Genomic DNA, 25,879 nt, shown 5'->3' with positions numbered 1-25,879 from the left:
ATTATCAGTTACCTCTTACATGTTACGTATTACCTCTTAGGTGTTATATCTTGTGTGTTACTTATCAAAAGTTAGATTTGCCTAGTTCTCAATAGGGAAACCAAATTGGCGGACGTTAACGATTACTGCTTGTGGCACTTTACCCCTTTTGGCGACCACTAGAGCTAAAACTAGAAAATAGCTTTAAACGACTTATGCTATGAACAGCATGATGAATCTTGATCAAACCTGGTCTGTACCACCATTATAAGGTCATTTTCAAATTTGTTTCAAAACCCTCAATGGTGCCCTTGTAGGGTCCTCTAGAGCTAAACATAGAAATACCTTTAAACATTTTTTTTCATGAAGTCTTTTGCTGAATTTTCATTAAACTTTGTCCGTAGTTTAAACACAGGGCATGTGGTCTCTTTCTGAAGCCATTAGAGACAGAAATAGAAGTACCTCTGATGACCACTTGTTTACCATAATAGTATACATATGTAGGCAAGACTACATAACTAGGACAAGATCTTTAGCTCAGTTATGGCGTTTTCTTGTGGAATAGAAATTAGTTACGTTTCGCATACAATTCCATATTTTGTTTAAAATGTTTGACATATAACTCGAAACATTGAACACTTGCTTACCATCATGGCCACAAATTGCCATATAGTGCAAGATATATCCAGATCCAAAAATACAGGTAGATTGTTTGTCTTATCTATTTTATAACTTTTTGTTAATATTTTGAACCCATACTTCTTCGAATAGTCGAGTGCGCTGTCAACCGACAGCTTTTGTTTCTTGTTGTTTTATGGGAGACCTAAAATTATTCTTGTCAGTACGTCTGTCCGAATATATGTCATGTATATCTCAAAAAGTATTTAACCTAGAGTCACCAGAGCTAGGATTGTTATTAAACATGTTACGTAGTAGTTTTGGTGTTGTGGTTTGAATTTACACGGCCAGACCATGGCCATGACTTAGTTAAAATATACTTATTGTAAAAGGAAGTCGGGGCTTGGCTGTTCCTAGAAATAGAGAATGGCTTAAACTGGCGCAAATGTGCATATGCAGTATTATGTATTTCATTACTGCCCATAAACATACTCGATAAAACCCATTTCTTATTTCCAAGTGATTCATTTAAGTTTGTTGTTTTGCAGGATTATTATATTTCATTACTGCCCATAACAGACTAAATAGATTCATTTATTATTTTCTGATTTTTTTCTTCTTTTTTTTCTTCTCGGTTGTTGTCTTGCATTACATATTTCATTACAGATCTTGTGCGTTGTCTTTTGTTAACTGCGCAGTTAGTAATCTCTGAACAAACTTATGTCTGAACACTATATTTATACAAACTATATACTTTGTTTATCATAAAGAGTATATAAGTCCTTAAACATAAGATGAAATACCTAATTCCTAATACCTTAGACATAAGATGAAATACCTAATTCCTAATATCTTAGACATAAGATGAAATACCTAATTCCTAATACCTTTGACATAAGATGAAGTACCTAATGCCTAATACCTTAGACATAAGATGTAAGATGAAATACCTAATGCAAAATTATGTACATTTTATATATGCAAGAAATGATAAATAAGACTTCGCATTTCGCGCCGCACTAAGACTGAAGTATTCTTCCAGCGTATTTATAACTTCACCAGTATTAAAAGCTATTCAACACATTACACCAACGTTTAAAAACAAAATATATATCACTTCGGCAGTTTAGTGTCCCCTTTTCAGCCAAGAATTTCGATGAAAATATTCTTAAAGCGTACGTGCGATTTTTGCTACAAATCAATGTTCTGCGTAAACCCAAGTTAAATTTACACAAAACTTCCCTAAGGAAAAGGAATTGGTTCAAACGTCATAGAAGTGTCCCCTAACCAAATCTGTATCATATCCAATAGTACCTTTATTTTCACAGATGCAATGAAAACTGACATGATGAAATGAAAATTATTTTCATTATGTTAATAAGTGATTAAATCAAACTTTTCTTCAACAAGTGTTCATAGCTCTCTATATAGCATTTATAGTACACGTAGTGAAATTATTTGAACACTATAGGTTTGAGCAGTCTTACTGGACATTCTGAGTCTTGGCTATATATCTTCCTATGGGAACCACACATCTCACAGCATATATTGACATCTTCTTAGCGTACTTTCTTGCCAAAATCATAAAGACCAAATACTTTGGTAACAAAGTACATAGATCAGGCTTTCCATGCAGAAAGTAGATTTCAGTTAACAGCTATTCGGCCGAGCTTTGTGAAAGAAAACTTTATACATTCCACATATTAGCAAAGGATTCTGTTCATGTTTCCCGCTTCACCTCTACCTTACGTGTATAATCTAAGAGGTAATAAATAATATGTAACGCATAAAATAAATACATCACACATAAGAGGTAATGCATAAAAACTAAGACAAAATGTCCCTAATAGGCTTCCGTATAAAACAATTCAAATCTCATTTAATGATTGAATAGATTGTTCATGGTTTGCGAAAACACTTTATTAATAAGTACAAAAAGTTTAGTAGGTTTATATGGTTGATTTAGAATGCAAGATAAGTAAACAAAAGTAATCTGTCCGCTACGTTTTGTTTGACCTAGAGTCGCATCGATAAATTAAGGTCATATGGCGACTTTACCAGCACTTGATGGTGGAGGAAGATCCCATGTGCCCCTAGGTATGGGTGGGCACCTAGGTAGAGCAACAGACCTTCCGTTAGCCAGCTGGATGGCTGCCTCGCACGAAGTACTCTACTACAATGGGGCCACTTAATATCGCTCAATAGGAGGGGCTTTTGGTAAGAAAACTTTCATTTTGCCCAAATTCGCTGAATTTCTCGTAAACAAAAAGTAGGGCATTAATATGTAACATATAACTGATCGTGCACCTTCTTACAGGTGTTGCACATTTAATTCCACAAACCATTACATATTTCGTAAGGTTAATGTGAGTCGCCAATCAAATTTTAGGTCAAATAGTGAAAGGTAAAGGTCACAGTGAAATAGTTTTTCAAATCAAATAAAGGACAGGTGATTCATTTGACTACTATACCCTTAAATCGTATCTGCAAATGTAATCTCAAATTGCATAAATGATACAATGAAAACATACAAAGAGAAGTCTTTTAATAACAAATATGTATTCTTTTCTTTATTGGATTAATTATTTGCCCCCTCACCCTCGCTTTCGGTTTAGACGTAAGGTCACTAGTTCTACCCATGTGTCAAATGGTGCCTGAGGGGCATCGGGTATTTCCTGAAAAGTCACCATGTGACCTAATTCAGCAGATTGTCTGTGCTATATTGTTTGTAATTTCTTTACTTGTGTTCATCAGTCACCTGTCCTAAACAACCGTTGTGTGTCACACTCGAGGGATTGCTTAACAGTTTTACTGTATTCCAAAAATGTAACAAAGCTCATGTTATTCGAATACAATGTATTCAATTCAAATAGTTTATTTACGTCTCATCATATGTACAAATGTATGTCAAAATAAAACATAATAAAATCTTATTAAAATACATATGCCATTCTTAACAGAATTACAAGAGACGGGTAAGCATAGCTTACTTTAATTAATAAATATAGCTGTTATTTACATTATACAGGTCATTTTTTTTCTAAAACGTTTTAAAAAAGAAAATAAACTGGAATGTGTCTGTAGGACACAGGGTGTGCCCCCTACTGGTACATTCGTCACAAATAAGGGGAAATAATTCAAATGTTTGCAGTCTTAATGGGGCATAGCCTAAACAAACATTTTATGAAAAGGATTTATTATTCTAGGCCATATATTTTTTAACTATGAGCATCACAAACAAAAATCCACTATTTTGGCTATTTCAAGGGCCAGAACTCTGTAATAAGCGCTAAGATTCTCAAGAAGAATGCCAAGTGTGCAAGGTAACATTATGATAAAGACTCTGGCAAAGTTTCATGAATTTACATCAAATACTTTTTCAGCTAGGCACAAAATTAGGTGAAAATGTGCATTTTTTTGACTATTTCAGGGGCCATAACATTAAACATAGGAAAAGGAGCCAGCCAAAAAAATAAGAGGTGTGCAAGTTTATATCATGATAAAGACTCATGCAAGTTTTGATCCATTTATACATATACTCTTTGAGCTAGGTGCCTCACAAGGTGAAAATGTGCATTTTTGACTATTCCAAGGGCCATAACTCAGAAAATAGGGAGCAGAAGCAGACAAAAAATAAGAGGTGCGCAAGTTCATATCGTGATAAAGACTCATTCAAGGTTTAATCAATTTATATTACATACTTTTTGAGTTAGGAGCGTCACAAGGTGAAAATGTGTATTTTTGACTATTTCAGGGGCCATAACTCTGGAAATAGGGGGCTGACCCAGATGAAAATAGGAGGTGCCCAAGTTCATATCATGATAAAGACTCGTGCAAGGTTTAACTAATTTATATTAAATAATTATTGAGTTAGGCGTGTCACGAGGTGAAAATGTGCATTTTTGACCATTTCAGGGGCCATAACTCTGGATATAGGGGGCTGACCCAGATTAAAAATAAGAGGTGCCCAAGTTCATATCATGATAAAGACTCATGCAAGGTTTCATCAATTTAAATTAAATACCTTTTTAGCTAAGAGCGTCACATGGTGAAAATGTGCATTTTTGATTATTTCAGGGGCCGTAACTCTAAAAATAGGGGGCAAACCCAGATTAAAAATAGGAGGTGCGCAAGTTCATATTATGATTAAGACCCATGCAAGGTTTCATGAATCTACATCAAATACTTTTTGAGCTGGGCGTGTCACAGTGTGAAAATGTGCATTTTTGACTATTTCAGGGGCCATAACTCTGGATACAGGGGGTTGACCCAGATGAAAAATAAGAGGTGCGCAAGTTCATATCATGATAAAGACTCATGCAAGGTTTCATCAATTTATATCAAATACTTTTTTGCTAGGCGTGTCACGAACTTCGGACGGACGCACGGACACACGGACAAGACCAAATCTATATGCTTCCACCACTCATGGGGCTGTGGGGGGGGGGGGGGGGGGGGGGAACAAAAAGATGTTGTGAACTGATCATTATCTTGACAACTGGAAAAACGTATTTACAAACTGAAATCAGAGAGGCGTTACCTTGGCTTTGCTTTCTTTGCTTTTATAAGACTGTTACATGTAACACACACACATCAACAGAGAAAAAAATCAAAACTATTGCTTCTGTGGTATTCAAGAAGATATATGTATGTGACGTTAACAGCACTTTGACCAAGACATTCAAATCTTTGTTACACATAAGGGGTCATAATTCTGTCGAAATGTATGGGAGGATTATGGTTCCTGGTCTGCTTACTCATTTTGTGATGGTACACTAGCATTAAGTTTCAAAGGCATATTTCTCAAAGCTGATATCAACAAAATTCAGAACCAACGCCAACGCTCAAATGTCAACCGTCTCTCATAGATTTTCATTTTTTTCCTCCTAAGATCAGACAAGCTAAAAACAGTTAAAATAATACTTCTAAAATGATTTAAAACAAATTCATCCTGTCAAATCAAATTGAATATAAGATGTCAGATTCACAACATCCTTTTAGTACAATGTACATATAAGAGGGCAAAGATGGCCCTAGGTCGCTCACCTAAGAAACACACCATAACAGTGTAAACATGTTTGACCTAGAGATTTCATGGAAACAAATATTCTGACCAATTTTCATTAAGATTGGACCAAAAATGTGGTCTCTTGAGTGTAAACAAGTATTTTCTTTGATTTGACCTAGTGACCTAGTTTATAAACCAACACGGCCCAGATTCATGCTTGTGCAAGATTCCATAAAAACAAACACTCTGATAAAGTTTCGGGAAGACTGGAGAAAGAAAGTGGCCTCTAGAGTGTATACAAGCTTTTCCTTTGATTTGACGTAGCGACCTAGTGTTTGGCCTCACGTGACCCAGATTCGAAATCATCCAAGACTTTATGATAAAAAACATTCTGACCAAGTTTAATGAAGATAGAATACAAAATGTGGCCCCTAGAGTGTAAATCAAAGGCATGAAGGGCCTGAGTCGGCTAATGATTGATGTACTGACAGTATAGTCTACCAGTTTCAGTTTGTTTTTAGTTTTTTTCCCCAACTAAAAAGAGATTTTGTTACAATAAATGAAATGAACATTCGGTCGATGCCTAGTAAAACTTTGATTGACATAATACAAGTATTTAAACCCAATATATTTCTCTAAAATTGAAAAGTGGTTCGCAGAAATAAAAATGTTGAAAGTACAAACTACAATTTGACAGCTGACACTAAGATACTGCCCATGACTTTATATATTTTCCAGTAAACATTTGCCTCCGGCATTGCCAAAAGAGGCAATTATCGGCTGGTATATATTCGCACATGATAAAATTTGAATATGACAATTTATAATATTAAAATTTTACAGCGCGGATTGCCACATACAATTTGTAACGGATGGACGAAAGAACTGATATTTTGCCTATATTATAATGGTCCTGGCGATAGCCTTGTCATATGTTAGGTATTGTTCAATCATATTATAAGTGATGTCAATTTAAAGTATACATACTTTTGTGTTTAGAGATACATGTATGTAAATGTTGCTGAGTGTCAATATATTGTGTAACCGATATTAATAAATGCAGTTCTTTTTTAGTTAAAACTATCATTTATTCTATTTCAGACTTGTTAACCCCTTAAAAATTATGTCTGTTATCCCGAAGTCCATCCACTTTCAATTATCCATTTTGATTCATGTAGACAGACAGGCCCAGACTGGGCAGAAAAAAATGTTTGAGCCATTTTTGCGTGGTCGGTAGCAGGGTGGGTGTGGGGAGGGGAGTTTCTTTCCGCTTTAAATTGCAGTCAGATTTTGAAATGGGTATTGCGGCAGGTGGTAAAAGGGCAAGTGTATCAAACTGTAAAGTGGCAATATGGGGGAAGGGTGTGGGAGGATACCCACTCCTGCAAGAAGGGTTTGGGGTATTACCACAAGAAATGTTTGAATATGTAGACCCTTGATACAGCCTTTGGTGCGATTTTAACTGAAAATCTTCTGTTTCAAATTCTAAATATTACCTAGATTCTTTCTAGTATTACAATATCCAAAGTATGACTGTCACTTCATCTTTTTACTTTCAGATCATGCCTCAGGTCTAGAATATGAGTCTGATATAGATTATATGTAGGTGTAATAAAAATAAATTCTAGAATCATTTCTGTTACAATAATATCTATCATGTATGTTACTTGAATGTTAAAATTTCATAACACAGCTCGATATTTACCCAAAATATTAAATCCGGATACGATTACACTTTTCTTCAGTTTCAACAATATATTTTACAAATTGTGATGATACGAAGACATTTAGCAGCAATTGGCAGTATCTGACATTGAAGTTTACGGTTAAATTACCTCTTATCTAAATCTTTTCATAAAAACGTTGTTTCGTTTCGTCAAAGCAGCCAAACATAGACGATCTACTTTCGATTTCAAAAACTACAAGAAAATACAATTTAATGTTTCGCCGATTTGTTTATTTCTCGAAAAATCAGAAATAAAATCATTTTTAATATCAGTAGTAACTAAACAAACCAGTAAGAGCTTCTTCTTCCGATAATCTATCCGTTTACTGACTGCAAAATTCAACCTACGCAAAGTAGCGTTGTTATAAACAGGTCACGCATGTTCGCCGACAAGTGTCCAGAATGTAGTTAGGATTCATCCGCGAAGTCTCGCGGAAGAATTAACGTACTGCACATATCTTATTCGGGTCATTTAAAATGAAGCTGTCATAATACAATTTCATCGATGTGGTAAACTCTTTGATAAGAGACATTCAAATGCTTTCAGAGGTACCCACTCAATAAAATACTAGCAGTATGTTGTGGAACTATATTTTGTCTTTCGCTGGATGTTACGCAAGCTTTGTAAGTCTGCGCAATTCATAAAATGCACAGCACAATAAATTTGTTATTTACGCAATGATTTTAAACATTATTTTTTGAAACGGACAGGGTAACAAATGGATAATTTGGCTAATAAGTTAATATGCAGTTTTTATTTGAATTTGTGAACATCATATTTGTTATTTTGTGACAAAAGGGCATAAAATTCGTCACCATAATCATATGCGCAAATGTATTACCAAATCCCGCAGAATCGTTATGCGTGTTTATGCTTAATGAGTTACCGCGGAAGAAAATACGTGGCTTTATATATATTCGAGTATTGCACAATTACAAGTCATAAATATGACAGATTACATCGTATATTGGTCATAGCAAATAGGATTGATATAAATGAACTTCATTCGATCAATGAACTCTTTGAAATTAGAGACAATCTAATGGAACTACATCACTTCGCTGTGTTGTGAGGCCATTTAAGGAGACGTCACGACTGAGATAGTTTAGCATTATTACAATACACAGTCGGTATTGAAATTGTGTTTCCAATACTTGTGCTAATTAGATAAATCCTCAATATCTATGTGAAAACAAGGGATGTGTTTTGTATGATTGCAACACTGTGAGTTGCTCTAATTACTGACAAATGACTGAAACAATAGGAATTCGTACGAGAGATGGATAGACAAAACAACAGTGAGGTAACAATATATTCTTTTATTGTTTAAATGTATGAGTTGTAAGCTACAATAAAGAATACCCATTTTATGAAAATCAATCTGGAAGTTAGAAATAACAGAAAAAAATTAATTAGGTCATGAGTCATCAGATACCTGTCAAAATTTGTCATTAGTTTTCGCGAGCTGTCAGACTTATTTTTATCTCTCTATTCTGCAAATGCATTGTTTTTGAAAGTATCTTGGACGGATATTGTAATGTGCAACTTAATTTATATTCCACATTAATATTTGTGCTTGAAATTGCTTTGTTGAGCTCACCGACGCCACATATGAATGTCTATTGTTTTAGTTTATTGTCTGTTATAAAGGTATCAAATCTCAATATTAAGATATAAGAATTATTCCTTTCTGGTAGACAAAGGAAACTATTTGGTTGAATCATGATATAACGGTTTTTGGAAAGAACTGAATATTCTTTGTTATTCACCGGAAATTCAAAAAGTGACATCGCCTTAAGCATGAGAAATCGTGCGATAGCAAGGACTCGTCAAACGCTTGACAGCGTTTAGCCGACTCAACAAGCTTATTCTTTGATTTGCCTGGTGACCTAGTTTTAAAACCTTGTGACCCAGATAAAAATTAATCCGAGATTTCATGCAGACAAACATTCTGACAAAGTTTCATGCACTTAAAATAAAAAATGCGACCTCTACTGCATACACAAGGCTTTTCTTTTATTTTAACAGATGACCTAGTTTTTGACCCCAGATAACCCAGATTCGAAAATGGACCGAAGATCATCAAGGTAAACATTTTGACCAAATTTCATGAAGATATGGTCATAAACGTGGCCTCTAAAGTGTTATCAAGCTTTTCCTTTGATTTCATCGGATGACCTAGTTTTTGACCCAACATGATTCAGATTCAAACTTGACCTAGAGGTCATCAAGACAAACATTATGATCGAATTTCATGAAGATCCAGTCTAAAATACAGTCCCTGTTGCATACACAAGGTTTTTCTTTGATTTGACCTTGTGACCTAATTTTTGACCCCAGATTACCGATATTCAAATCTGATCTAGATGTCATCAAGGCAGCCGTTCTGGCTAAATTCTATGAATATCCAGTGTAAAATGCAGCCCCTATTGCGTACAAAAGGTTTTCTCTTTGATTTGACAGGGTGACCTAGTTTTTGACCCCATATGACCGATATTCAAACTTGACCTAGATTTTATCTGGACAAATATTCTGATTATATTTCATGAAGATCCGGTGCAAAATGCAGTTCCTGTTGCATACACAAGGTTTTTCTTTGATGCACAAAGTTTTTCTTTGATTTGACCAAGTACCTAGGTTTTGACCCCAGATGACCTATATTCGTACTTTTTTAACTAGATTTGATCAAGGCAATCATTCTGACCAAATTTCATTTCAAGAATTTCTACCACTACTACTGTATTCACCCGTATTCCATGAAAGTAATTGTGGTCCCAGAGGTTAATACAATTAAGCATTTCTTTAATTCGGAAAAAAAAAACTATTCCTACATTTGGTGCCTGATGGCGATTTAGACAAATTAAACACTTTTTTATTCAATCTTGTTTAAGGCATATTCAAAAATCTACAGTATTGTCTTATAACAGCAACCCGTTGTCTAACTATTAGTGACTTCCAGCCGCCCATCTCGCGGAAACGGCGGAATTCGGCGTGTATTTCCCAACCCCCTAAAACATATCGCATTGCCCTATTTCGAACTGCATTAATACAAGAATATGACGTTTTCCCCCATATGAATTGAATTGAATTGCATTCCGCTGTGATACATTTAGGGTCATCAGGTTTACAACTAGTTTTCTTTTTTATCACTTCTTCAAGCTTGCATTAAATTAATATGACAAACCATGAATTTAAGGACTTTTCTAGCATTTCAAGGACTTTTCAAGCACTTTTAAGCTTCAGGAATAATATCAAGCTCTTTCAAGGACGTTTTACATTTTTCCATGACTTTTAAGAAAGGGCATGAAAATTCGGGACTTTCTTAGACAGTATGAACCCACGAACCCTTCTAAAGTGTTAACTAAGTTTTTCTATGATTCGACCTAGTGACCTACTTTCTCCCCAAGAGACCAAGTTACAATTTTATCCTTGATTTTGAACAGACAAACATTCTAACCATGAAAATCAGGTAGTAAATGAGGCTTTTTCAGTGTATTCATCTTTCTATGATATGAAATAGTGATCTAGTTTTTTACCTAGATAATCTAGTTTCGAATATGACCTAAATTCCATAGAGATAAACATTCTGAGAAAAGTTTTCTAAATAGAAATTGTGGCCTATAGAGCGTTAACAAGGTTTCTCTATGATTTGACCTAGTGACCTAGTTTAAAACATCAGGTTACCCGGTTTTAAAACTGACAGATCTCAGAGACAACAGTTTTTGCAGTTTCATGAAAATGAAGTAGCAAATGTGTCCTCTAGAGAGCTAACATTATATTTTTATGATCTGACCCAGTGACCTAGTTTCAGACCTCGGCTAACTTAGTTTTGAACTTGACATAGATTTTATTGAGACAGACATTCTGATGAAAAATTATGATGAATAATTAGAAAATGTGGCCTCTAGAGCATAAACAAGGTTTTTTTCATGATCTGACCTAGTCACTTCATTTTTGACTTCAGGTAATCCCGTTTAGAGACTGATCTAGATTGATAGAGAGAGACATTCTGACACAGTTTAAAAGGTGGTTAATCAGATTTTGGTCAACTAATGGATTTGTTCAACTTCAACAACTAATCTTGTACATGTTAGATTTTCACTGGAAGCGTTTTTAAAATTGGATTTTCCTATCCTGGTTGCCCAACCAAGATAGTGTTATTTTAGCGTAAGTATAAATTTAACAAACATATTGCCTAAGGAATAATATGAATATGATTTGCATTGACATGTATACATTTGGTCAAACTTCATTAGAAATGCAAGTTTATCAAATTATTATAATAGTCAAGCTAAAAACAGATCTTGAGCCACATGATGTGGGTGGTGATGTGTATTTCAGTTATGTAACAGCAGAAACCAAGTTCTTGATGTAGACATTAACACAAAGGTGAGTGGGGCATCTCTCCATATACTGTGTATAGTGTGAGCTAAAAATGTACAACACGCATGTTTGTAACAAACTGACATAATATGCAGATTTTAATAAAAACAAATTGTTTCCCAAAAATTTGTGGGAGACACAACAAGAGCTGTCAGTGGACAGCGCGCTCGACTATTCTTAGTGCTCGATAGTATAATATAAGCAATGAGTAAAACTTTAACATCACAATAAGCATATTCTAAGTCGAAAAGGGGCCATAATTCAGTCAAAATGCTTGATAGAGTTGCCTCCTCCTTTTTACAGACTGGGGTCATGATGGTAAGCAAGTATGCAAAATATGAAAGCAATATCTCAATGGACTTTGAAAATATTTGGGGTTGTACGCAAACTTTAACATTTATTCTAAGTCGAAAAGGGGCCATAATTCAGTCAAAATGCTTGATAGAGTTACCTTCTCCTTTTTACAGACTGGGGTCATGATGGTAAACAAGTATGCAAAATATGAAAGCAATATCTCAATGGACTTTGAAAATATTTGGGGTGGTACGCAAACTTAACATTTATTCTAAGTCGAAAAGGGGCCATAATTCAGTCAAAATGTTTGATAGAGTTGCCTCCTCCTTTTTACAGACTGGGGTCATGATGGTAGGATAGCTCCCCTATTCTTCGAATAGTCGAGCTAAAAAATAGCTGAGAATATGAGACAGAAGTGAGAGCTGGATTGGGAAGTCTCCCCCCATCAGTATATATAAGCATGGCATTTTCTTTTCCTTAAATATGGATGAAACAAAACCAGCAGCTCTTCCTCTTTTCTTGTTTTATTACATAACAATCATAGTCATAACATAACAAGATACAGTTTTAATGGGGTAAATATTTGTCAGCTAAAATCCAAACTTAAGGTAACTGCTGAACTCCTCAGTGTATCACAATGTCCTCACATTTAATTCAATACACGATAGATTTCATCTTCAATTTATATCAATTTTGATTTATGAAATTAAGATCAAAACTTTACACAAAATATATTCTGAAAGACTATCACTGATGACAATTACTAAATGCTTAAGAGGTTAAATATAGTAATCAAATCTTGTAATGCTCTGGATTTTGACACCTTGTACACTTATTAACATTAAAACCCATCAAGTGCTAGTTCTCTAATTAAGTCAACTAGGTAATATTTGCAAAGATTTTATTTTTGCCTAAATTCGCAATCGGAGCATCACGCAAATTCAAAATTCATGAAATGTCAGAAGCAGCATCTCCAAAAGTATAAACAAATACAAAGTCTGAATTCTTAACGATACTATACTATGTCTGTTGTCTATCAAACAGTGAAATAGAAGTGATATGAAAATAAAATACAGATCCTATAAGACTTTTGTATTTTGTGTGTAATATCATCAATTTTCCTCCGATTGTTTTTTTAAGTGTTGAAGTATAGCGGCACATATTAACTTAACATAATTTACTGCAGTTATAATTAATATACGACAAATAATACATATCTGAACAGGCAGGTCAAATATTTTCAAAACTTAACTGATTATGCTAGTGGTATCTATAACATGAGCTGTCGGAGGACAGCAACGCTCGACTATTTAACAGCCTTGTCGCTTGAATGAATAAGAAAGTCGAAAAAGGGGCATAATTTAGTAAAAAAGTAAAATAGGGTTATGGAACCTGCATAGTGCTTATCAGCTCATGACAGTGGACAAGTGTATGAAGTTTCAATCCATTCCCATTAGTGGGTACTGAGATACCAGCTTACATATAAGAATTTAACCAAAAAACTCATAAGTTCAAAAAGGGGCATAATTTTGTAAAATGCAAAGTTGAGTTATTGACCCTTTGCACTGCATGTCCTATCATGACAGTGAACTAGTGTGTGAAGTTTCAATCCTTTCCCATTAGTGGATACTGAGATACCAGCTTACATACAAAAACTTAACCAAAAATTTCTATGCTGAAAAAGGGGCATAATTTTGTAAAAAAGCAAAATAAAGTTATGGGACCTGCTTTGTGCATGTCAGATCATGACAGTGAACAAGTGTGTGAAGTTTCAATCCATTCCCATTAGTGAGTACTGAGATACCAGCTTACATACAAAACCTTAACCAAAAAATTCTAAGTCGAAAAAGGGGCATAATTTTGTAAAAAATCAAAATAGAGTTATGGAACCTGTGCAATGTAAGTCAGTTTATAACAGTAAATAAGTGTGTGAAGTTTCAATCCATTCCCACAAGTGGTTACTGAGATACCAGCTTACATACAAAACCTTAACCAAAAATTTTTAAGTCAAAAAAGGGGCATAATTTTGTAAAAAAGTAAAACAGAATTATGGAACCTGTGCAATGTAAGTCAGTTTATCACAGTGAAAAAGTGTGTGAAGTTTCAATCCATTCCCACAAGTGGTTGCTGAGATACCAGCTTACATACAAAAACTTAACCAAATCGGGACGCGGATGCCGACGCAGACGCCGACGCATGGGCGAGTCCAATAGCTCTACTATTCTATGAATAGTCGAGCTAAAAATGAACACAGAAATTAACTAACATAAAACATATCTATATGTATTTACTTGAAGCATAGGTCATTTTGTGTTGAATCATGATGTAAAAGCTGTGTTTATCAGTTATAAATTACATAATTTTGTATTATATAACTGAATTCTATAATCAAAATTATTACTTGGTCACCTATTTATATTATTTTTGTTTTTGAGGTTTTAAGTCACAATGACATACTGGTAGTTCAAGTCATATGGTGACTTTCCTGCATTTAGTGGTGGAGCAAGACCATAGGTGTAGTTCTAGGCATTGTTTCAGACATGAGTGGGCAGGTGCACTAGGTAGAATGTCCCAACATACCACAAGTCAGCATGATGGCTTCCTCGCATGAAGATCCTAAGTAGGGCAAGTGCTTCAATGTCATTTGCCTTAACAACTCAACAAGGATGCATCTCTATCTACAGAAACTATGTTTTGTAAAATGAAATACAATCTCAGCCCAGCTGAGAAACTATCAAATGAATAATATACTCCTGAAGAATAAATTATGCTAATTTCATAATTTATACTGAGTTTCTATAACATAGTAATTTAAGGCATTTGGTACCTCAATGTGTACTCAAAACACACTGAGTATATTTAAAATGACTTACAACTAATGTTTGAAGCTTTTAAATGGAAAGAAATACTTTTGCAATACTTCTACACTATCCATGGCTCTTCATATTTTAGATTTTAACCATTTCAAAAACTTATTTCCATTTTTATCTAATGCAAGCACTACAAAATGAACCACACTTTCTTCTCATAGATGTAGCCCTGAAATCCTTCTCTCCATGTCCTATAAAAGAGTGGCATGGACTGCTGTGATCATCCCTTTCACTCTGTGTCAGTCCTAGACCATAATTAATTCAGCCGTAAAACAGCATTTTACTTTCTATAACATTCAATATAATGTTCATGCTTTGCATCATTTTACTCTCTGTCCCATCCAAAACTTTGGCTTTTGCTTCAGTCCCTTAGTTATCTCCCCTGCAGATCTGCGGATCTTTCTACGTTCAGCATTATGTTCTCTTTGTTCATTTTCTTGCCGTAATTCTTTCTTTCCCTGCGGATGAAAATGTATTCAAGTGAAGTCACTATAACTACACTATATCACAATAATAAAATGAGCCGCACCATGAGAAAACCAACAGTGTATTTGTGACCAGCATGGATCCAGACCAGCCTGCGCATCTGCGCAGTCTGGTCAGGATCCTTCATGTGCACTAATGGTTCTCTCATTGCAATAGGCTTTGAAAGCGAACAGCATGGATCTTGACCAGACTGCGCAGATGCGCAGGCTGGTCTGGATCCATGCTGGTCGCAAATGCACTATGTTGGTTTTCTCACACTAATAAAATAATGAACTTCAACAAGAGCTATCTCTGAAGGTGATTCATACCCTTACCAAAGGCTGAAGTACATGAAGGGAAAAAATTCTAAAATTATTCAAGCTGAACTTACAGTCTTTAAACTCAACAATTCCTCTCATTACAATCTATCAGTGAGTGAATTCGAGACCCTTCAGAAGTGTCAAATGTTTCAGGACAGGTGGGACAAAGAGATCCCAATATGACTGCAAATGCAGTCTCCCAGGTAATGTTGTTTACCTTTTTCATAGTGAATTTCAGTTCCTTGTTTCCTATGGCCCCTGGCTCATTGACTATAGTAACATCATCTCCTCCAGCAAGTCTCTCTGCCAATGACAGCCTGGTGGAAATAAACACTTGTCATTATACCATACATTGTATATAAAAAAGATTACTTTTTAATGGTAACATTTCTAGTATTTACAACCTCCCTAATTTGTACCACTGAAAATATTGAACGTTCATTTTGCTTGAACAGTAAAAGGAAAGTGCCAAAACAAACCAACCAAATAGTGATAATATGCCAATGTTTTGACAATGCTCGCATGTAGTCAAGGAGAACATCCTTTAGCTAATGTAGCAGTTGTTCTGACTGGTGAGTTAAATATTCATGTAGTTGAATCTAATGTTGAAAACAACAAAATGTGTGCAATTTTTGAAAAAATCTTGTTAACAAATGGAAAGGAAATCTATTTTTTCTACTTCATGAAAAGGGAAGACAGAACATAATCTGCAAATTGACCATGAAGCGCCAGCACAAGCCATGGATGTGCCAATCTTATTCATTTCACTTCTGAAAAAAGAATTACATGTCTTAAATGACATCAAGCTCAACCTGAAATGTAAGTCACAAGGATTACAACTTGCTAATCAGGGTCAATTTATGATGCCAAGATCATGTGTGGAGTAAGGAAGCATTTGGCACAGTAATTTTTGAAAAACTCGCTTAAATACAAAACTTCCATCAACAAATTTCACAAAATGTAATCCAGATTTAAAATTGCCCTGTGAGGTTATCTCATGATGTTAAAAAAATGATAGGACACTGAAAGCATTCGGTTCAGTAGTTTGTTTTGGAAATTTGCTTAATTTAAACATTTGGTGATCTGAACACTAACACCAACAAAGGGTGCCGACAATAGCGTTTCATAATGTCAAGCTAGACATGTACAAACCTGTGAAAAAAAAGTTTCAGAGGCAATGTAAGAAAACAGTGGGACAGGTCATACAATGTATACAAGCTAGATAAAATCATGACATGTCAATCTTTCATGAAAAACAAGAGCTGTCTCCATAGGATGACACATGCCCCCGATGGCACTTTAAATGAATAGTTATGGCTGATGTTAGAGTTTAGGACCTTTGACTTACGGAGCTGGGTCTTGCGTGCGACACGTCGTCTTACTGTGTCACACATTCATGCGTAGTTATTTTAAAATCCATGCATGAATGACAATGATATGGACCGGACACACCCATCAATGCACTATCATGAAAAACGACCTTTAATGTCTAAGTGTGACCTTGACGTTTGAGCTACGGACCTGGGTCTTGCGCGCGACATGTCGTCTTACTGTGGTACACATTCATGCCAAGTTATTTGAAAATCCATCCATCGATGACAAAGATATGGACCGGACACGCCCATCAATGCACTATCCTTAACGTCTAAGTGTGACCTTGACCTTTGAGCTACGGACCTGGTCTTGGCGCGACAGTCGTCTTACTGTGGTACACATTCATGCCAGTATTGAAATCCATCATCGATGACAAAGATATGGACTGGACACGCCCATCAATGCACTATCCTTTAACGTCTAAGTGTGACCTTGACCTTTGAGCTACGGGCCTGGGTCTTGCGCGCGACACGTTGTCTTACTGTGGTACACATTCATGCCAAGTTATTTGAAAATCCATCCATCGATGACAAAGATATGGACCGGACACGCCCATCAATGCACTATCCTTTAACGTCTAAGTGTGACCTTGACCTTTGAGCTACGGGCCTGGGTCTTGCGCGCGGCACGTTGTCTTACTGTGGTACACATTCATGCCAAGTTATTTGAAAATCCATCCATCGATGACAAAGATATGGACCGGACACGAAAATTGCGGACAGACTGACAGACCGACAGACTGAGACAGACAGACTGACAGATGGTTCAAAAACTATATGCCTCCCTTCGGGGGCATAAAAAGGTGTCAAAATATTACAGCTAACAGCATAACATGTAACAAAAAACTTCACAGGGCTTTAAGCAAAAAAAGAATTTTATCTTTCAAAATCTGGTATCTGCATAGATTCGACAGAGCTAACTTGTCGGCTAAGCCAATTTTAGTCTTGTAAGGAATGAAGTATGTATGCTACATTATACTACATTGTTTAAAAATTACCATGTTTGTACAGGACTCAACTATATCGCTAGGTGCTTTTTTACTACAGAAAAATTATCTTTTTGATAAAATATTTACTTCTTTTCCTTTCTGATTCTTTTCTCATCAGATGATTTCCCAAATTCAACTCCCTCTTTTAATGCAAAGAACTTGGGAGCTTTCTCCATCTTCTCTGCCCTCATGGACTGTTTCTGTTCATCTACATGTTTCTTCCACTTCAGTTTATCCTCTACTGTCCATGTATGCTCATCATCTGAACTACTATCACTGTAGCCACCCCTTTCTATTAAACCATCATCCTGAAACAAAGAACAACTTCAACTTTTAGCATGTAAATCAATTACATACATGTACATAAAAGCACGATCTTTGTATCTTTTAATTTTTATAGTGATTGTTCTTGAACTCATGATCATAAATGCCTTTTCAGTGGCTCCAATGCAAAATGCAAGTTAAGAAGTACGTAAAATACACGTCAAAATTTGACATCCAACTAACTTCATATATATATAGACAGTTGTTAACATATAAACTTGTGGTGTTAAGCTACAGGTACCAGTCTTCCACATGAGAAATAGTTTCGTTATCAGTAGCATGCCTCCGAGTATTCAAATAATGGATGGAGATATATAGAGGAAAGAGATCATAAAAACCTTTGATCATGAAGTGTGACCTTGACCTGGGTCTTACAGATCATTTTGTCACTGCATAATGATAGTAAAATCCCTGAATACATGGTGCATTGCAGACCAGGCACAAAGTGCAACAGAAAAATAAATGGATGCCTGCAGCCCTTTTCTAGGCCCCTCTTTTTCTATGAAAATGGCTAGATAGAAGAATAATGAAATTAATACCATTTCTTTTATTTTGAACTTAATAGACTTTGTTTTAAAATCTTCAAAAGCTGCAATTCTGAACAATTAGCTATTGACCCTTTAAGATACACATGTTTTTCATTGAATAAAGGATCTATTCCAATAAAATAGGTGTAACTAGTACAGCTGGAACTCTTAAAACTTGAGTGTCCGAAATTCCACCTACCTCAACGAAATTTTCAGGTCTCATCCAAAGACTTCTTTATATTTCAATTTAAGTGTGTTAAAGAGAAAATCTAAATGCTGTAACTCCAGTTTTGTTGAAGGAAATCTTAAGTCACATCAGTCATATTCCTATATACTATTTATTTTAATATGTAAAGTAACAAAATGTTCGTCATATAATGAAAGAGTCAGTGACAGTAAGCTGTGAACATGTGTTGCAAATTCACCTCAATCAGAACTGCCTAAAGTCAAAACTGGCTTGACCTTATAATCTGTGACATCATGTTAATACTTATTGAATATCTATGTTAAAAAGAAACTTTATGACTTTTGTTTTTTGAATGGTTGACTCTCTTTAAATTTGGCTTGAAAAAGGCCAGGAATTTGAATTAAACCTACAAATTGTGATAGAAAAACTGGTGAACACAACCCCAAACAAGAGCTGTCTCCATAGGATGACATATGCCCCCGATGGCACTTTGAATGAGTAGTTATGGCCGATGTTAGAGTTTAGGACCTTTGACCTACGGAGCTGGGTCTTGCGCGCGACACGTCGTCTTACTGTGCCACACATTCATGCGTAGTTATTTTAAAATCCATGCATGAATGACAAAGATATGGACCGGACACGCCCATCAATGCACTATCATGAAAAATGACCTTTAACGTCTAAGTGTGACCTTGACCTTCAAGCTACGGACCTGGGTCTTGCGCGCGACACGTCGTCCTACTGTGGTACACATTCATGCCAAGTTATTTGAAAATCCATCCATGGTTGACAAAGATATGGACCGGACACGCCCATCAATGCACTATCCTTTAATGTCTAAGTGTGACCTTGACCTTTGAGCTACGGACCTGGGTCTTGCGCGCGACACGTCGTCTTACTGTGGTACACATTCATGCCAAGTTATTTGGAAATCCATCCATCGATGACAAAGATATGGACCGGACACGCCCATCAATGCACTATCCTTTAATGCCTAAGTGTGACCTTGACCTTTGAGCTACGGACCTGGGTCTTGCGCGCGACACGTCGTCTTACTGTGGTACACATTCATGCCAAGTTATTTGAAAATCCATCCATCGATGACAAAGATATGGACCGGACACGCCCATCAATGCACTGTCCTTTAATGTCTAAGTGTGACCTTGACCTTTGAGCTACGGACCTGGGTCTTGCGCGCGACACATCGTCTTACTGTAGTACACATTCATGCCAAGTTATTTGAAAATCCATCCATCGATGACAAAGATATGGACCGGACACGAAAATTGCGGACAGACTGACAGACTGACAGACCGACAGACTGACAGACCGACAGACCGACAGACTGACAGACGGTTCAAAAACTATATGCCTCCCTTCGGGGGCATAAAAATGTACATACATGTAGGACAGACACGCTGTTCACAGCGACACTATATTAGACATATTATGTTATGTATACATGTCATGTATACAAAGTTATGGCAATACATACATACATACATACAGTGAGAAACACCTGCACCAAATTTCATTTCTTAAGCTGAATTCCGGTAACCACAAAGTAAAACAGTCCCTTGGAATTCCAGACACAGAGTTTCAACTCTATTTCATATTCTCATACCATGAATTAACAACATATACCTCTATTTCCTCAAACTGAGACTCCAATTTCTGTTGCTTTTTCTTCTTTGCCTTGTCAAGTTTAGACACAACTGGATTGAGCAGCTTATATTCCTCAGATTCCTTATCAATCTGAAAGTCTGGATTCTTGAACATCTGAGAGAAACGATCGTCTTTCAGCAGAGTCAGGCCAGCTCGTTTTGCTGTCTTCTTTTCCATAATACTGTCTTCAACATCAAGCAGTTTTTCAGCAAGTTCTTTATTTACTTTAGGCAGTTTCTGAAATAGTGAAATATAGGGTTACAGTGAAGATAAAGCAGGTAAAATTTATCAGCAATACTTCCACTTGGCGCCACTTGGTAGAAAAAGGGCTCAAGGTAGTATTTCCTATTGGATTCTTAAAGAAAATGACCTTTTAACCTATTCTGCATTTAGGCAAAATGTTTATATTATTATTTTGCCTTCTTATAACACATATCTGAAATGTCCTTCCTACATGTATCAGTGCAGACAAAGAACTAGTTTTCTAAAACAAATGTACAAGTGATACTTAAACCATTAGCCTGCTGGTGGCAAGTAATTCTGCCTTTGCGACCAGTACAGACCAAGATCAGCCTGCACATCCGTGTAGTCTGATCATGGTCTGCACTGTTCGCTATTCAGTCTGTAAATTTTCAGTGAACACCCCTTTCAATAATAAATGGTATTGCCCAAATTGAATGGTGGACCAGTTCATTTTAGAAATTTAGCAGGCTAAAGGTTAACATTACCTAACCACAGATTTTCTTTCATTACAGACCAACATTAATATCATTTACTAAAACCACAGTATCATAAATATGTTGATATTATTGTTTGATAAATGCATAATACTGCTTTTCTGTGAATGTCTTTTTACTGAGTGCAACCAGCAGATAAATGTTAAACCTTCTTTAATGGCACTAGAATAGCTGTAGAAACGTTATTAACATATTAATACATCCCAGTTGAAGAAATGTCAGACAAGGTGCTCAACTTGCAACTCTTGATTCATCCAATATGTCTGAACTTCATAAAATTGTTTTGTTTGTACTTTCAAAAATACTGAATACATTTTGATTTTTTTAAATAAACATTTTACCACCCTTTGAGTCCTTTGAGCAGATAAATAATATATAATACCAATTCTGTAATCTATTTATTTTGTTGTTTTTTTTTTATCAAAAAGAAAGCCCTACAAAAGGAAAGGTGAAACAAACCACTTATTTCAGTTCCATAAAAAAGTCTAGGAACTATTTGAACTTTTGGTTGATTGCACAACAAGTCTGGTCAAGACTACAGCAGCCTTCCAGTCGGACACCTTCTTGTTTAAAAACAAGTTTATATCTACTGCAACATTGCGGTCCCATTCACACAAAGATACAGTTTCAAAGCAAGACTAACCTTAACAGTGACTCTGTTAGCTCTCTCAGCTTCTATCTTCTCTCTGATCTTGTTCTTTCTATATTCTTCATATGCAAATGGTTCTGCTAGGGACTTGGCCTGTAAACAACAAATATATTTTATATTCTTGAATAAAAAAGAAACTACATTCAGGGTCTGATATATACTGCAAAATTCCCAGACTGGCTATTTCCAAGCACAATTTTGATTGGCTGTTTCTCCACACAATTTTTAAAACGGACCAATGGCAAGCACATTCCGAGACTGGTCTTCATGCTCTTAAACTTTTCAGGCAGGTCAGAGGGTCATGAAGTTAAACAGCCTGTCCTTTATTTCTTGTCAATAAAAATAATTAATGATGTCTACTGAAGCCAGGTTTTGCTGTTTCTGTTCATTCTATGAAAACAGAAAACTTACTTCACTTTTGACTACACTACATTATCAAATTAGATTTTCACACCTTCATAAACCTATTTTCCACAAGACATCCATACATTTGCTTCAAGAAAACGAAAGGAAAAGAGGGTGTTGAACAGTATGAAGTGAAATACAAGTCAACTGAAGTCAGGTACCCTCATATTGCTGCATTTCAGAAACGGTCCGCAGAATCAATACCCTACTTTCCTTTTCAAGTTATTAACTTGAGAACATTCATAAGCATGAAAAGTGTCTTATTTTATTTAAAATAGGTACATTCCATGAGTGACATAATGCCCAATTTTTACTACACCAGGGAAACATAGTTTTGATCGAATTACTGCTACTTAAAAGTACAATCTGCCTAGTTACTGAACTCGACCAGAGTAATGTACCAATAAATATTCTAAGTTTGGCACACAGTGGATGAGCTCAGCTTAAGTTATAAGTGGACACTAAATTTTAGCAGCGTAATTCGAAGGCCATAACTCATGAAAATCTAAGCCTATCCAGCTGGTTATCAAATGTCCTAGATATCATTCTCATAAACATTATGACCAAATTTGGTGAGAAATGGATAAGAACAACTAATGTTTGGGAACAGACCCTGTCAATTTTCACAATTTTGAGTAATTCAAGGGCCATAACTCAACAGACTTGGGAGGATCCACCTAGATATTATTCCTATAGACATAGTTTCCATGACTGGTGAACTGATAAAAACTGCTCAAGTCAGACAGCAGACTGCCATTTTTCACAAACTGGAGTAATTCAAGAACGACAACTTCAAAGCCACTGGGACAATCAGCTGGTTGTCAATGTTTGCCAAGATTTTATCCCATATCCTTAGGACTACTGGTACATTTTTATGCAATCTCGCCAGGCATACATGTTTTTGACAACACAGAAAATGACATCAGATGTTCAGCTTTTTCCGGAAGTAAAGAAAATGAAAGTAAACAGACTAAACTTGAAAACAACTGTCGCATTTGCATCAGTCTATAGTCATGGGTAAAATGTATGTAAATACGTAAATGTATGTGCGTGGACTTCTTTTGTTTTTTTGCTAAAGGGGAGTCAATTTTCAGCACTTTCTAACGATTTAAAATTTCTGAACTCGGAAAAAATCCCAAATCCCACAGGGAAACATAACAGAGCAAGGCTTTATGGAGATTTTGGAACTTCATCAAATCGTTCAAAAGGTCCTTTTTGATGTCGTCTGAAAGTGTCATTATATGCCTCAGATGTAAGATATTTCCGTATTTGAGAGCTGCAGACCTAGACATTTCAGAAATATTTTCAAAATGAATTTTGTATAATAAATGTTGATTCAACGGAAGCATGAAAGGGCCATCAGATGCTAATACGTTTTATTACGTTACAGTAGCGGAAAGGATATACACTTTGAACAAGTCTTATGAACAATGAATAAGAACTGTTCAAAATGGAGGGCGGAACAATATCAGTGGAAGCTGCTGGTTGCAGTCACATATGTCCCATTTAAAGGCAAATAAAGAACTGTAAATAATGACAACTAGGTGATATATAAGCCATGAATACAATTCAACGAGCACTGCAACTAAAATAAACTGATTTCTTTGTTATGACCTACATGCTTTTCTCGTTTCGAAACCACAGTTCTGAATAGAATTGATTCAAAACCTTAACCTTTGAGCCATTGATGCCCACTTCTCTGATTTGTTGAACATGTAGTTGTTACAATCATGCATGCTCTAAGACTTACAAACTGAGCTCCTTACCTTATGGTATAAGCGGATATCCAGGAAGAAACCATGCATGTATGCCCTGAGGAGATTTGAACCAATGAGATGATTTAATCCAAGGTCTTCCAACTCTTTTCGTGTCACAAACTTGTAGTCATCATATACTGTAACAAGACAAGTATTGCTTTTTTGTCCTTGCTACATTTACAAGAGTACATCAATCAATCAACTGAATATATCAAATGCATAGTACTTAGATATGTACAAGGGTAAACACAGGTATACATTTTGTTATTTACTTGAGTATAAACAGACTTATGCACCTATGTACTTTGCTTTGAACATTACAACATAACATTTCATGTAAAATATTTGTTCATCATCATCAATATCTTTTTTCAATAATTGCTAACCTTTTACTAAAGTGTTCACATCATATTGTTCTTTGTTTACATGAAGAACAATATACCTGTTTAAACTTGTCATTCATTCAATACAAATCAAGATATATGGCATAAAAATATTGTAATGCTATAAATTAAGTTAGATGATATTTCTGACTGTTTGTTAAAACAGGCCCTATGTAACAGTGGTTGGTCTAGTTATTACCAGAAAGATGGGTGTGAAGTTTTTACGTTTAAGACACTTTTTGTAGCAAGAACAAAATACACACAACAGGCATTTTTGCACTCAACATGTCTCACATTATTACAAAGTTAATACAAGACTACCGCCTGCGGGTTCCATCACTCATCTGCAAATGCTGAATAATATGCAAGAAAAGAGTAATGATTTTAGGCCTTCTTACTGATCTTAATTGATAACAAAGAAAATGTATGAAGTTTCAAAGCTATAGTAAGTATTCTAGAAAAGTGAACTTAAACAAGAAACAACCAAGAAATACTAACTTTTAAGTTAAAAAGGCCCATCATTCTAGCAAAATGCAAGAGAGAGTTATGGTTCTTGACCTACTTACTAATCTAATGTTAATAAACAAGTGTACAAAGTTTCAAAGCTATAGCTCTTATAAATTAAAAAAAAGTGGACCTAAATAAAAAGAAATTCAAATCTTCTAAGTATATAAAAGGCCATAACTCTGACAAAATGCATATCAGATTTATGGATCTTGGCTTACATACTTACTTTATGGTGATAAACAAGTGCGCAAAGTTTCAAAGCTAGTGCTGTTACAGTACTCAAGTAAAGTGGACCTGAATAAAAATTTCAACCAAGAAATTCCAATGTTTTAAGTACAAAAAGGGCCATAATTCTGACAAACTGCAGGTTATATTATTTTCATTTTGTTGCATCTCAGACAGTTGACTTCCGAAATCTACTTTTTGCACTCCGCATTGATTCTTTGCAAAATCCATATGCTAACAGTTTCATAACAAAGACTGTTCATGTGCAATCTTTTATATAGTTTGACATAAAAGATTGATAAGAACGAAAGTAAGTCATTTAACAGTTGTTCCAAGAGCAATGGGAGATCAACTTAATTTCATCTTCATGTTGACACAAAAATTATTCAGATATTACCTATAGCAGCATTACTCTCCTCCAGCTCCTCTGTAAGACTGTCCAGGAATGAACACCATCTTGGTGCAGTACCTAGAGACTTAAGATACA

General features: G+C 35.5%; 1 protein-coding gene across 1 annotated transcript in view; it reads right to left on the bottom strand.

Annotated features, from left to right (window-relative positions):
- Nucleotides 1-12,521: 12,521 nt before the first annotated feature.
- The window catches only part of LOC123524992 (nucleolar protein 10-like), a 37,942-nt gene continuing 24,584 nt past the window's right edge, over nucleotides 12,522-25,879 (bottom strand). Inside the window, exons 11-17 of the mRNA XM_053538270.1 lie at nucleotides 25,790-25,868; nucleotides 24,287-24,414; nucleotides 22,110-22,208; nucleotides 20,709-20,966; nucleotides 18,114-18,334; nucleotides 15,882-15,981; nucleotides 12,522-15,337 (exon numbers count right to left, since the gene is read on the bottom strand). Coding sequence (XP_053394245.1) covers nucleotides 15,200-15,337; nucleotides 15,882-15,981; nucleotides 18,114-18,334; nucleotides 20,709-20,966; nucleotides 22,110-22,208; nucleotides 24,287-24,414; nucleotides 25,790-25,868 — 1,023 coding nt within the window. The 3' untranslated portion in view covers nucleotides 12,522-15,199. The remainder of the gene's footprint in view (nucleotides 15,338-15,881; nucleotides 15,982-18,113; nucleotides 18,335-20,708; nucleotides 20,967-22,109; nucleotides 22,209-24,286; nucleotides 24,415-25,789; nucleotides 25,869-25,879) is intronic.

Source organism: Mercenaria mercenaria, chromosome 3 (assembly GCF_021730395.1).
Source record: "Mercenaria mercenaria strain notata chromosome 3, MADL_Memer_1, whole genome shotgun sequence".
In the NCBI taxonomy this organism is placed as follows: Eukaryota; Metazoa; Mollusca; class Bivalvia; order Venerida; family Veneridae; genus Mercenaria; species Mercenaria mercenaria.
This window is presented reverse-complemented; position numbering and strand designations above follow the sequence as displayed.